Here is a 14,978-nt window from a genome sequence, read left to right as displayed (position 1 = left end):
TTTGAGAACTACCTGTAGTGTATGGAAGAGATCTGTCTAGATGTATTACCCTATTACTTGATAAAATACCCCTAACAATTGACTGTCCTAGGGAATGGTGTCCTATAACATTACAGCTTCTGTTCTGTGGTAGTTCCATACACAAATGTCAGGATTTCACCATTACCAGCATCATGTATATGTGCAAATGCTGTGTTAAACAGCTTGAGTGCAGAAGTTGAAAATTACTGAGTACTCATGTGTTCATGTCAGTCTATACTCAACAAATGATCAATTTCTGATGGTTGTGCTATTAGAGAACTTCCCAGTGCTCTGATCATTGTGCTATTAGAGAACTTCCCAGTGCAAGTGTTTATAAAGTCTTCCTAATACATTCTTTTTCTGTAGTGTAAATAAGGCTTGTGAGCTTTGACAATCCTTGGGGTATAATTCAGGCAAAACCAAAGTGAATAATACTATTTCTGTATTTTATAGTGAAAAACTGATGTTCAGCAGCTGCAATGTGGTAAGGAGAACCTGTGGCTGTCCATCTGTACGAGCCGAGCTAAACTAGAACAAAGAGTAACCGGGCATAAGCCTTGATGTTCTTAAAATGTTTTAAAATAAAGCTTATACCAAATTTAATAGCATCCTCAGGGCCCCTTTGATATTTATTGGCAAACTGGTATGTATCTAAACCTGCTTGTTCATCCCACACAATCCTTTCCATATATTTCATACCAACAGATGTTAATTTACTGTTAATGTTTTTCATACTGAGTAGTAATTACTTTACTATACATACAGTATATGTTTCTTAGCAATGCCTTCTACTACGTACCCCTGTACTTGCTCTGTTTTGATCACTGTAAAAACAGACTGGGTAAATTCTGTTTTCATGTACACCTGTCATACATCAGGCTTGTGGTTCCTTTTATCTGAAAGATTTCACAATATCTGTTTTTCACCTGCATTATTATCATTCTTTAATTTAACATTATTTATTGTATCAGTATGCTGCTGCTGAAGAATGTGAATTTCCCATTGGGATTAATAAAGTATCTATCTATCTATCTATCTATCTATCTATCTATCTATCTATCTATCTATCTATCTATCTATCTATCTATCTATCTATCTATCTATCTATCTATCTATCTATCTATCTATCTATCTATCTATCTATCTATCTATCTATCTATCTATCTATCTATCTATCTATCTATCTATCTATCTATCTATCTATCTCTAGTGTGAGATAACTCTTCAAATTAACTGGATGCAAATGCAAGTTAATATTCAGCCAACAAATCATTTAGCAGAAGTGTGTCAAGAAACACTACTGTGGCACCTTTATACCAACAGCAATACAACTGCATAATGCCTTACTGTGACTGTGACACCCAAGTCAGAACTTTTCTTTCTTTTTAATTTTCTTGCTTAATAGTCATTCTGGTGTGTGTTCAGACCAAAGTGTGTGTTTATTTACCTACCTATTTATGTATACAGTGTAGGGCCATTAAGCCGCGGTGATTGGGGTCCAAACTGCTTAACCGCAGCTTAGGTGGTCCGTGGCTTAAATATTTTTTGATAATGCATAAATTACAATAAATAATGAAAAAATAAATGTTTTTTGATCACAATCCTTTCTCACGTGTTGACCCGCGAGTCGCCATTTTGAAAGTAGCGCCGTAGTCTCACGATCGCGATATTGCGTGCTGCATATTAAATCGTGATTAACGGTCTTGAAATTAATAATAAATTATTATTTAAGAATAACAAAACATATCAAATACATTTAAAACATTTTATTTCACATCTTTTCATAAAAATTACTAAATATTTATTCGTAACATTGCATGGCACAATACAGTATTAAAATAGTAATTATTTGATATATAAATGAAATTACCCGCAAGCACTTTTATTACCATCATACATTAATACATTAACAATGTTATAAACATTTTAATAAAATTTTAATTTTTTTTTTATTTCCAATATAAAATTAAACATACAGTAATACAATAGTTGTTATTACACAATAACAAGTTACAAACAGTCTTTATTTTTTAGTAAAATACGAGGTGATGTCAGCTTGCTTCTTGTTCCTAGAAGCTCTCATCTTGGCATCTCTTATGAGAGACTTAAGCTGTAGTGTCTTTACTTTATCCCCCACACGCTCGTAGTACTATAAGGCCACTTCAAGTCCTTTAACTGCATCATCAGCGGTTCTAGTTGGAGGTACTGGGACAGGATCTTCTTCATCTTCATTGTGGTTTTCTTCAGCTAAAATGGAGGATGCTATTGGGAAGTCATCATCTATGGTGGACCATGCTACAAGGATTTCTTGTACTGGTACACTTGAGTGGACAGCCGACATCAACTTCTGTTCTGCCTCCCGTACTTCTTCTGGACTGAAACCTAGGAAGTCTTCATCTTCATCTTCTTCAACAGTAGTGGGGTTCTCTGTGATGGGACCTCCAAGGGCTTTAGTCCAACAATTTTGAATTGTTTCAGGCTTGATTGCTCCCCAGGCTGACTCAGACAAATACAGTGCTTCTTTAACTCTTACAGTCTTCAGGAACATAGGGACACTCTTTATCTTCTTCAACCATGGACTTTATCATCTCCTGTCTATAATTGGCCTTGAACACAGAAATGATGCCTTGGTCTAGGGGCTGAATCTTGGACGTTGTATTCTTTGGAAGGTAATAAACGAAAATCTTGCCATCTCTGGACATCAACGTCTCTGCAGGGGGGTGGGCTGGACAGTTGTCTAGAAGTAGGCATGATCGTGGTTCCATTCCCTTGCTTCTAAGGTGCCTACGGACATCAGGGATGAACGTCTGGTGAAACCACTTCTCAAAAATTGGTGCTGTCATCCAGGCATTCTTGCTGTGATCGTAGTCCAGTGGTAATGATGACATGTTGATGTTGTGGAAACATCTTGGGGATCCAAACTTGCCAATACAAAGAGGTGTTAGCTTGTGATGACCCGTCCAGTTACAGCAAAATAACATTGTCACCCTGTCTTTGATCTGTTTATAACCTTCTTTGCTGGTCTTGTCTTTCTTCATGGCTAAAGTCCTATCAGGCAGTATTTTGTAGTAAAGGCCCGTTTCATCAGCGTTGTAAATCATCTCTTCTGTTAGCTGCTGTTCTTCTATGAATTGTTGAAATTTGGGAATGAACTCTTCTGCTGCTACAGTGTCTGCTGACTTAATCTCGCCATTGATCTTTACTTGTGAAATGCCGTGTCGCTGTTTCCACCTTTTCAACCAGCCAGTTGAAACTGTAAACTCGGGATCTGCATCGGGACCATGAATTTGCTTGTATAATTTTTCTGCCTGCGCTTGGCTGACTGGACTAGAAATAGGGATACCATTGTTTCTAGCCTCACAAAATGCATTAAAAGTTGCTTTGTCTAATTCTGGATCTTTTGCTGTTCTGGCTCTCTTGCGTCTTAAACCACCTTCATCAAGCTCATCAAGAAATGTTCTTAATTTGTTTTCATCTTTGATCCATCCGCGTAGTGTTAACTCAGGTACCCCTAACTCTCTGCTTACTTTAATGCGAGTTTCGCCGTTTCGTATTCTTTCAATGACATCCAGCTTTTGCTGAACATCATATGAAGAGTGTTTACGTTTATTACTCATGGCGTAAAACTTTTTAAAGCAAATATGATGTGCTCGCTATAGATTCAGAAACTGAAGTGATTTACGTTGGGTTTGTGACTCATATTTATACAATTTCAAGTTTTATCAGATTATCGAATTAAAAATAATACTTTAAATACGAGTCGATTTTTTGCGGATTTACTGCGGATTAACTTTGTAGCATTGTAAGGTGTGAATCGGTTACAATGGCGCCCTCCATAACGCTGACACTCAGCGTGGATAAAACAGATTAATATTTGAATTTCATTGTAAGTTGTTTTATTGTTTATTGATAAATAAAAGACTAATCTTCTATAAATACCTCTTCGAAGTTATAAACTAGCATTTACATATTTAGTCCGCGATAGTGCATAGCATGTCAATCACGAACATTCGAAATGCCAAAATGACAGCTCTCAACACCTGTCTCGAGTGTTTGAGAGGCCATGTTTAGGTCCGTACAATCCATAGTGTCAAAAAATTGGGATCCAAGCTTTTTGCGTGGCTTAAGCGAATTCGCAGATTACTGGCCCGCGGCTTAATGGCCCTACACTGTATTTATTTATTTATTTAAAGAGCGTCAGTAAAAATCCAAATTTCTCCCCGGGGACAAATAAAGGTCTATCTCTGTCTCAAATCTGTCAAAAATATTGTTCATGACCAATAAATGAAGCGTTGAGCTTTATGTATTGATTAATTTCCCAAATCCATGAATGCCAGTGCTGTGTTGCATTGGGACAGAGCCTGAGCTGCAGGCTTTAGGCAGGGACAGTAATGTTTCAGTGATACACTTTTACAACTCATTATATAAAAAATGATTAACCTATATACAGTTAGGTCCATAAATATTTGGACAGAGACAACTTTTTTCTAATTTTGGTTCTGTACATTACCACAATGAATTTTAAATGAAACAACTCAGATGCAGTTGAAGTGCAGACTTTCAGCTTTAATTCAGTGGGGTGAACAAAACGATTGCATAAAAATGTGAGGCAACTAAAGCATTTTTTTAACACAATCCCTTCATTTCATGGTCTCAAAAGTAATTGGAAAAATTAAATAACTGGAAATAAAATGTTCATTTCTAATACTTGGTTGAAAACCCTTTGCTGGCAATGACAGCCTGAAGTCTTGAACTCATGGACATCATCAGATGCTGGGTTTCCTCCTTTTTAATGCTCTGCCAGGCCTTTACTGCAGTGGCTTTCAGTTGCTGTTTGTTTGTGGGCCTTTCTGTCTGAAGTTTAGTCTTCAACAAGTGAAATGCATGCTCAATTGGGTTAAGATCAGATGACTGACTTGGCCATTCAAGAATTTTCCACTTCTTTGCTTTAATAAACTCCTGGGTTGCTTTGGCTGTATGTTTTGGGTCATTGTCCATCTGTATCATGAAACGCCACCCAATCAATTTGACTGCATTTAGCTGGATTTGAGCAGACAGTATGTCTCTGAACACCTCAGAATTCATTCGGCTGCTTCTGTCCTGTGTCACATCATCAATAAACACTAGTGTCCCAGTGCTACTGGCAGCCATGCACGCCCAAGCCATCACACTGCCTCCACCGTGTTTTACAGATGATGTGGTATGCTTTGGATAATGAGCTGTTCCACGCCTTCTCCATAGTTTTTTTCTTGCCATCATTCTGGTAGAGGTTGATCTTGGTTTTATCTGTCCAAAGAATGTTTTTCCAGAACTGTGCTGGCTTTTTTAGAAGTTCTTTAGCAAAGTCCAATCTAGTCTTTCTATTCTTGAGGCTTATGAGTGGCTTGCACCTTGCAGTGCACCCTCTGTATTTACTTTCATGCAGTCTTCTCTTTATGGTAGACTTGGATATCGATACGTACCCCCTGGAGAGTGTTGTTCACTTGGTTGGCTGTTGTGAAGGGGTTTCTCTTCATCATGGAAATGATTCTGCAATCATCCACCACTGTTGTCTTCCATGGACGTTCAGGTCTTTTAGCGTTGCTGAGTTCACCAGTGCATGCTTTCTTTCTCAGAATGTACCAAACTGTAGATTTTGACACTCATAATATTGTAGCAATTTCTCGGATGGGTTTTTTCTGTTTTCGCAGCTTATGGATGGCTTCTTTCACCTTCATGGAGAGCTCCTTTGACCGCATGTTGTCTGTTCACAGCAAAATCTTCCACATGCAAGCACCACACCTCAGATCAACTCCAGGCCTTTTATCTGCTTAATTGATAATGACATAATGACAGGCTTGCCCACACCTGCCCATGAAATAGCCTTTGAGTCAATTGTCCAATTACTTTTGAGCCCCTGAAATGAAGGGATTGTGTTATAAAAATGCTTTAGTTGCCTCACATTTTTATGCAATCGTTTTGTTCACCCTACTGAATTAAAGCTGAAAGTCTGCACTTAAAAGACTTTCATTTAAAATTCATTGTGGTAATGTACAGAACCAAAATTAGAAAAAAGTTGTCTCTGTCCAAATATTTATGGACCTAAATGTGTATATGTGTGTGTGTGTGTGTGTGTGTATATATATATATATATATATATATATATATATATATATATATATATATATATATATATATATAATATCATATTTTTATTGGAATGCTTTATGAAATACGGGTTTCTGTTCACTTGACTATTTTGTGACTAAAGATACAGAGTAACATTAAAAATAGTTTGAACTCCAATTGGTGACCCCCTTTTAATGCACTGGGGAAAAAGATATATAGCAAAATATTCATGTGTTTTGGTCACCCTAGGGTGCATCTTTCACTTGAAGGTCTAAGCAGATCTATGATCTCAGTTAGTCTTCAGCTAATTTAGAGCTCTGGAGTTTAGAGGCAGGGCTAATGGTTTGTCCTCAGTGGGTTAGGTGTTCCAGGTTATCATGTCTGTTAAGGAAAATACAGTTAGTACTGGAGCTTTCCCCAGCACACTTCCCTGATATCTCCTGTTTTTCTGACCCTATAAAACTCACAATACTTGACAAGGTTAAGAGCAGGGCTAACTATGGCAGGAGTAATGTATGTTGTACAACAAATATATTATAATCTATTAAACTACTGTACCATTTACTTTACCTTTGCATGCCTGTGTTATTTTGTTATTTATTATCTTATTTAAAAAAATAAACATCTTCATTAGTTGTTTTATTTCCCCACAGCAAGTTAATATTTTCATTTTCGGACACCTCAAATACACTATGCTCAGGACAGTGAGACAGATAAGGAGAGGTTTTTAACTGCATTCCAGTGCTACACTGAAAACAAGACTGAAAAAAGCTTAATACATCTCAATAATTCACAAATCTGTGATGTCATTGGTCAAAAAAGTCATTTTGATTACTTGCAACTACTGTACTCAGTTCCAATTACCTTCACTTTTGGGTTTTTACTAGAAAAGCTTGAATTATGGGGCTGTTTTGTATGAGAAAAATTGTACTTTTTGATTGTTTGAAAAAATTATCGGAAGACTGTAAATCGAGATATATTAACAGTTTAAAATTTGTGAACCAAAATGTAAGATGCAAACCAAATTTGGAATGTTACATTCCTATTGCTTTAAGAGAAGTGTAATGCCAAAAACATACTATTATACTTTGTCCAGTTGATGCTTTTTTTATCCTGTGTTTGCTCTGAATGTCACTTCATGTTAGTGTTGCAAGCTTTACACGAGCAGGTATAGGAGCTCCTAGAGATAAGTGTATTATATCTAAACATTTTAATCATACACATGTTGATTACATACCGTTAAAAATGTAACTTCTAAAAGCAGCTAGTTGCACTAGACTTCCCAAAACCTTGTATTTAATATTAATTGGTGTTTCTAGACTATCCCTCTAAGAAAATAAGTCTGAGTGTGGGTTTGTGGGATAAATATGAATTCCTTCTAGGGTTTTACTTTTCTGCATTATGCGTACTGTTACTGGGATAGCCCCCAGCCCCTGTGACCCTAAACTGTATTAGGGAGGTTATTGTATATACAAGATTGATGGACAATTTGTTATATGACAGATGGCATTTTCAAACCCATTTATTACAGTTCATGGTCACAGGGGGCTGGCATCAGGGTGGGAACAGCCCTGTACAAGGGTACCAGTCCATCACAGAATCTACTTGCACACACACCCAGGCTATCAATCACACAGGGCTAATTTTGGATTGGAAATCATGTCGAAAACCAGAGAACCCAGATAAAAAACCTCACACAAGCTTGGGGGAGAGTGTGCAAAGTCCACAAGGGGACAGCAACCAGGGAATAGATTTGAGAATGTTGTGCTGAATAAATAGTTTGATATTGCTTTTATCAATTATTAATTAAAACAAAAAATTTGGTACTGTTTATTAACATAAATCCAAAAGCAATCAAATATTGCTTTACATTAATTAAATAACATTTAATTTGTACTTGTCTTTACAGTGTAGTTCTTTTGTTTATGACCTTGCGAAGTGACATTGTATTTTCTGCTTCATAAAAAATATACTGTATATTTTTTGCTTTTGATTGTACATTAATAAAACCTTTGTATTCCTTTTACTCAGCTCCTCTCTCTGTCTTTATAAAACAGATTTATGAAAGTGTGTGGTGCAGAACTGGTCTGTCTAGAGTTGGCATGTTGCCATTTTTTGAATGAGGCCTGCCTTGAAGCTATTTCTCAGATGTGTCCAAAACTTCAAGAATTAAACCTGTCTTCATGTGACAGACTTCATCCTCAGGCCTTTAATCATATTTCCAAAATATTGGACTTAAGGCGACTAGTATTATATCGCACAAAAATTGAGGTAAGACAAAATATGAATTGTTGTTTATACCTTTTAGCCAAATTGTTCCTTAAACAAAATTTTTGCTTTATCTTCAAATAAATAGTTTTTTTTTTAATTTTTATGTACAGGTAAAATTCTGTTACAACGAAATGCCAGGAACCTAAAAAATACTTTTTTGCAATGATAATTTCGTAGTAATGAGATTCCGAATTTTTCACTATAGTGCTTTCTTTCTTGCATCCAGGCATTTATAATCATATCAATAGCTTTTTTCACATTAATTTTAATCTCCACCTGTCTAAAAGTTATGCTGATGAGGATTTTTCTCAGGATTTCCTTGCGATAGTACACTTTCAGGGTGCGAATGATGCCCAAATCCAATGGTTGAAGCACTGCTGTGCAATTAGGTGGGAAGAATTCAACGTGAACATTATCTAAATGTGGAAGCATATTGTGGGCAGCACAGTTATCAATCAGAAGCCGAATCATCCTTTTCTTCTTCATATTGTGAAGTTTCTGAACTCTTTTGGAACCCCCCACCCAACGGGACAACATGCCGAAGTGCGTCCCACAGTGCGATTGCCGCATCTGTGGAAGATTGTTTGTCTGTTTTCCTGGTGATGATCATGGTAGCAGCACACTAAGCTGGGCAGACTAGGCTGCCCTATTTCCAGCAGGTTTCCCCAGAATCTCCTGTGGAATACCAGTGCATTCTCTGAACAATGAAGAGATATAATCCTTACATTGTGCCTTCATTCTGCTCCTCTGTCTTCTCCCAGTAGACCATTCTTTGTCCACCTCCAATGGAAGGGCCCAATGGGACTTCCTAATTTAATTATCATTAATGAGCTCCTCACCTTGTCACACCCAGAAGCACTACACAGGAATCTCACTGTAGCAGCTATCATTCACAATCTGATTATTTCAATTACTACCCAGAGCCGAGTATTGGAATGTAGACTGACAGGTAAATTAATAACTTTGTCCATGGAATTAGCACCCTCTTCTTTAACATGGACTGCTAATGCAGTCTGGTAAAATGTCTTCCACTGCATCACTTATTTGCTTGATTTCACTATCACCTTTACTCTCACTTTTGAACATACCCCATCCCACTCTTTCCAGGGAAAAGACCATGACCTTAGATTTGAACATGTTCATTTTCATTCCAAATGCATTGCACCTTCTGATCAAGGCAAGAAGACAACATTTGGTGGCAAACAGCAGAGATGCAAACATTACGTTCTCAAAGTGAATAGTTAAATCTGCAAGAACCTAACCTATGACAGGGATACTGAGATCCATTCCTGGAGCCAGGCATGGGAGTGATGTTTGCTGGCAAGCACCTGGGGCCAGATAAATCATGCATCCTGGCTTAGGTCTACCCCAAAAAAGTGTATGGTGTCAAAATGTGAGCTTATCACTCAGAAAGCGAGAAAGCGACACGTGATGGACATATGTGTGAACAGTTAGCTGTCAAGCAAGAGTGAAGTGATCCAGGTATATTTGAGCCTTTAGTTACTGGTTTATATAGGGTATGGTTTGGCCATTTAAGGTTAGTTAAGCAGGCCAATTCATTCTTTTCATTCATCACTATTATATTTAAACCCTGAACATAAATACAATACCAGTCAGAAGTTTGGGATCACTCAGAAATGTTCACATTTGTGATAGAAATTGATACCTTTTTTTATCAAGATACCTTTAAATTGATTTTAAAATATAGCCAAGGCATTAATAGTGTTTATGGTGGTTATTATTGCTTGAAATGGATGATTTTTAATTTTTTATTCACATATGGTTGCAGAGACCCATTTTCAGTAGTAATTCCTTCAGTGTCATAATCGTACACTCCCTTAGCCTGTCCTTAACTACTCATGTTTACATGCAAATTGATTATTAGGTAAACCTTTCTAATTGCATTAGCACCACTCAAACCTGTTATTCTGTTCACTTGTGTGGCAAAGCAGTGGCATTCCTAAAGTTCAGTTCTGACTTTAAAAATGTCCAAAATGAAACCTTAATCTTAAGAAACATGCCAGTCTATTGTTTTTTGCAGAGTGAAGGTTATTTTGTGTGAGAGATTGCCAAGAAACTGAAGATTACAAAGGTGTCCATTATTGTCTTGAGAGAAGTGTTTTCCCTGTTGCAGATGACACTGGTATTTGCTATGTATGTAAAGTAGAATTCAACTGATGACGAATAAGGTTTTTGTTTCTCAAACTACAGATTGTGATGCACTTACTCCTCTTATTGAGTTGTGCATTGGCTCAACCCTTTTTTTCTGTCATCGTTCAATTCATCCACTTCAGGAATGTCAGTACCTTGGCCAACTCTACAGGAATAACTTATCATTTCCACAACACCTGACCTTTATTTTACTGAGTCAGAAATATAAAATCCATTCCATTCAATTTTTGCGAGGTTTAGCATAATTTACCATGGTAAGGATACTGTCTTCGGAGTGTCCAGTGGAGTGACAAAATAATTAGAAGCAACTCTCATATGTAATGAGTGCCTTTTCAGTAAATCATCTGTCCACCTCTGGTGAATTTGGAAATATTAGACTGCCCAAATTTCAGTATATTTGTTTTTTTTTTCTCTTACCTTCTACAAGTCTAGATTTCTACTGTTTTTACTCATCTGCTTAACACAAAATAAGGTTTCATAAGGTAAATCTTTTAAATATGAAACATTCTAATCGTAATTATTAGCTGACAGCCTCATTAAACCCTGTTATAAATATATGTGAAAACCTCATACAGTATCATACAGAGAAAAAATTACATGATGTACAGATGAGTGTGTGTGTGTTACTGTATGTACCACAACTGAATATTCCCAGTTTTACTGTGGAGACTGCTGAAATACATAATAAAATAAAATCTGTCTTATAAATTGAGCCAATGCCTCCTCTTCTTGAGTGATTTTAGCTTTATGATCAAATAAAAAAAGGACAAAAAGAAAATGATAAATTGCAGTATTTAATATAAAACAAGAAAATATTTTTAGTGTTATTGTCTTGTCACAAAATTATGATGATAATATGCTATCAGTGTCTCCCTGGCAATCTGTTCATTTATACTGTATGTTCTGTGTATAGCTACTCAGAGCAAGATGAAGTGCTTACAAGTAGTTTTGATGCTGTTTTCCCTATACAGAGATTGATGTCCCTCTTTTGGGACCCTTAATACTTGGTTTAACAACTAACATATGGTAGAATTTTCTCACAGCAGAGATTGCTGTTGTTAATGTTCAACAATTATTTGACATTTATATTAAGGCTGCAACTAATAAAAACAAATCTTTAATAGCAAAGACTTAAAACAACTTAATACATGTTTTTTCCCTTTACTGCACATGTGCACTGACCTTTTGAATGACACATTAAATGCTTAAACAGTTCTGAATTTGAAAAAATTGTTCAGTACTTGCCAGTTTAAATTATCTTGCATCTTTCTCACTAAGAACATTCATACATGTTTTGACCCATGTAAGAGGATTTCTTAAACGTGCCTCTAAATCTATGTTAAGGCAAATTTTTTTTTAAAATTAATATTGCAAGTACCAGAGGTAGAGATAAAAACTATTCTCAGATTTTCCTAATTCATAGCCATTCTCTTCTAAACAAACTCTAACTTGAAAGAGAGTACTAGTCTTTATAAAGATTTTGCAATTATTTTTGAAGGGAAGTTGTATTTGGAAACAGTTGCCGATTTATATACATAACTCCTAACTGGCTGCCGACCCCATCGTGAAGTCACCATGGACAACAACCATGTACCTGTCTTCAACATGCCAGGCAGCACTATGTAGTGTTTTGTAGTAATGTCATCTTTCAGCCACCAAAAGAAGCAAAATATAAACACAAATTCTGAGAAGATAAAAAATAAACAATCATTTATTATTTCCTGACCCAGTTAATCCAAAGTCGAGCCTTAAAGAGACTTTCTCATAAGTGCATCAAGTGCAATGTAGGAATCATCCCTGGGAAAGGTTCCAACCTATCTCTGGAAACACTCATGCACCAACCAACCACACAAAATACACACACACTCTCTCTCTCATGTTTACCCACACCTGGCTAATTTTGAATTGGAAATCGGACTACACAGACATGGAAAAACCTGCAAACATGACTCCTCTAGATCTCCTCCCATTTCTTATGAACTGTATTTGTCATGTGCTATACAGCATCATGGTTGATTGTCAAAGCACATTCTGAGCCACACTTGATTGTGCAGTCATACACATACATAAGTAAAATGCAGTTCTGCATATTTTTCAGTTATTGCATCCAATTTTATTTTATATATACAGTGGAACCTCGGTTCACGAACGTCTCGGTACACATACAACTCGGTTTATGACCAAAAAGTTCGCCAAACTTTTGCCTCAGTTCACGACCACACACTCGGTATACGAACAAGCCAGGTTCCCTTTCGGTTTGTACATGTTCAGTCTCTCCCTGTGCATTTCCTGTGCAGCGAGCAAGAGTGAGAGCGAGAGAGCACGACACACACACACACACACACACACACAAAGGCAGCGCGAGAGAGAGGCGCGAGAAACAGAGAAAGGCGCGCACACACACAGGAGCACGTGCGAGAGAGGCGCGCACACACACACAGGAGCGCTCTAGAGAGACACACACACAGGTGCTCCAGGCTCGCAAAAGAGAGACACACACACAGGCACAGGAGAGAGAGGCTCGCACACACACAGGAGCGTGCTAGAGAGACACACACACAGGCGCTCCAGGCTAGCAAAAGAGAGACGCACGCACACACACACAGGCGCGGGAGAGAGAGGCACGCACACACACAGGAGCGCGCTAGAGAGACACACACACAGGCGCTCCAGGCTCGCAAAAGAGAGACGCACGCATACACACACAGTCGCGAGGGACACATAAGGTAGAGAAGGCTTGTTTTTGTTTTCAGTTCTATTTACAGCGATCGGTTCGTAGTGTGCATTGTTGCAATGTTACTTTTCTTGGTGGTTTATTAAATTACGGATTTTTCAAATGTTCATTTTTTCCCCTGTGCTTAAAACTCATTAAAAAAAGTGTTTTTAGCGAGCGGTTCCTAGCACTATAGCGCTAACTATTGCAGTGTTAGTTTTCTCTGTTGTTCAAGGTTTTCTCAGTGTTATTCAATGTTTTTACATTTACTTTACCAGTACGCTGTGCATTCTATGGTATAATTAACTATATTTGTGCTTAAAAACTAAAAAAAAATATATATATACATACAGTTCGTACGGTCTGGAACGGATTAATTGTATTTACATACAATCCTGTGGGAGAAATTGCTTCGGTTCACGACCAACTAGGTTTACGACCAGAGTATTGGAACGAATTATGGTCGTGAACCGAGGTTCCACTGTATTTATATTTTTAGTTATGGTTAAAATATTTAGAGCAGTGTATTTTTTAAGGAATAGTAGTTATTTTCTGCTATCTAATACTAAGTTAGCACTAACTATAAACAAGACAAAAATGGTAGCATACTACTGAACACAAATGACCCACAAATGAAACAAGCAATTAATCAGACCCACTTATATATGTAAAGATTGCAAGCCATCTGGTAAAGAAAAGGTATCCCAATATTGGCAACGTTGAGAGTGACATAAGCAAGTTATTGTATATTGAAGAAGTCAATAAATGGTTATGGGGTCCATATAGAAATGATGAGTACATTAAATGATATTCCATTTTACACTACTGTTATAAAAATGTCAAGAGAAAACTTGGAAAAACTAAAAAAAATTCAACAAGTAAATGATCTTAAAAACAAAAAATTGAGCATAAAGCAGAAATGTATAGCTAATGCACCATACACATTGACTTTTCAGCTTGCTTTGGGTTTTTCAGGTTGGCATTGTAGCGTACAACTTTATGACTGACGTCTATTGTAAAATATCAACAAAATGTATTTATGTGTGCAGTTTTATGTTTGGATATTTCCAGTGCTGTTTGTTTATTTTTTGTTGTTGAAGAGTACATATGAATTGAATTACTAATTTGGGTCAGCTACTGTCTTGGAAAAGTTTTGGCAGTGATGACTAGGTGCATTGCAGTTGATTTGTTGTATTTGTAATCTTAATTGAGTTATTCTGAGTAAGCTGGGTCAGATAACTCCTCACGTGTATGTGTGGAATGGATTTTGTTTGAAATGCATGAAGTAGGAGGTGAATGAATTGAGATGAGGGTCACTGCATTGTCAGAATAGTGGCTGGAGAGGATATGCTAATTAAATACTGTATATTACTAGATATTTAACACAAAGGTACCTACCGAAAATAAAATGAATTTTGAATGTAAATTGTTAAAATTACAAAAAGAAATGGAAAAATGATGCTCTGCAGTATGCTGTGATTCCTCAGCTATTCACAAATCTAGTAATTCAGCAGGTGAGACACAAACCCAGCTGTAACTATACTGCCTTACTTTCTGGCACCTACAGAGTAAGATAAGAGCAGAAGAATAATGCACAAGCAAGTGACTTAATTATTGGAACTTCTTTTGAAAATTATCTCAAATCAAGAAGCATGTTTTAATTAAATGGCTGCATTTCTTTTAAATGATTTAA

General features: G+C 36.8%; 1 protein-coding gene across 2 annotated transcripts in view; it reads left to right on the top strand.

Moving 5' to 3' along the window:
- Nucleotides 1–14,978, top strand: part of fbxl4 (F-box and leucine-rich repeat protein 4) — a 95,979-nt gene that overhangs the window by 49,203 nt on the left and 31,798 nt on the right. For both annotated transcript variants that reach the window (XM_028797843.2, XM_028797846.2), the window contains exon 5: nt 8,187–8,400. In XM_028797843.2, the coding sequence (XP_028653676.1) occupies nt 8,187–8,400 (214 nt within the window). The remainder of the gene's footprint in view (nt 1–8,186; nt 8,401–14,978) is intronic.

Source organism: Erpetoichthys calabaricus, chromosome 3 (genome assembly GCF_900747795.2).
Source record: "Erpetoichthys calabaricus chromosome 3, fErpCal1.3, whole genome shotgun sequence".
NCBI lineage: Eukaryota > Metazoa > Chordata > Cladistia > Polypteriformes > Polypteridae > Erpetoichthys > Erpetoichthys calabaricus.
This window is presented reverse-complemented; position numbering and strand designations above follow the sequence as displayed.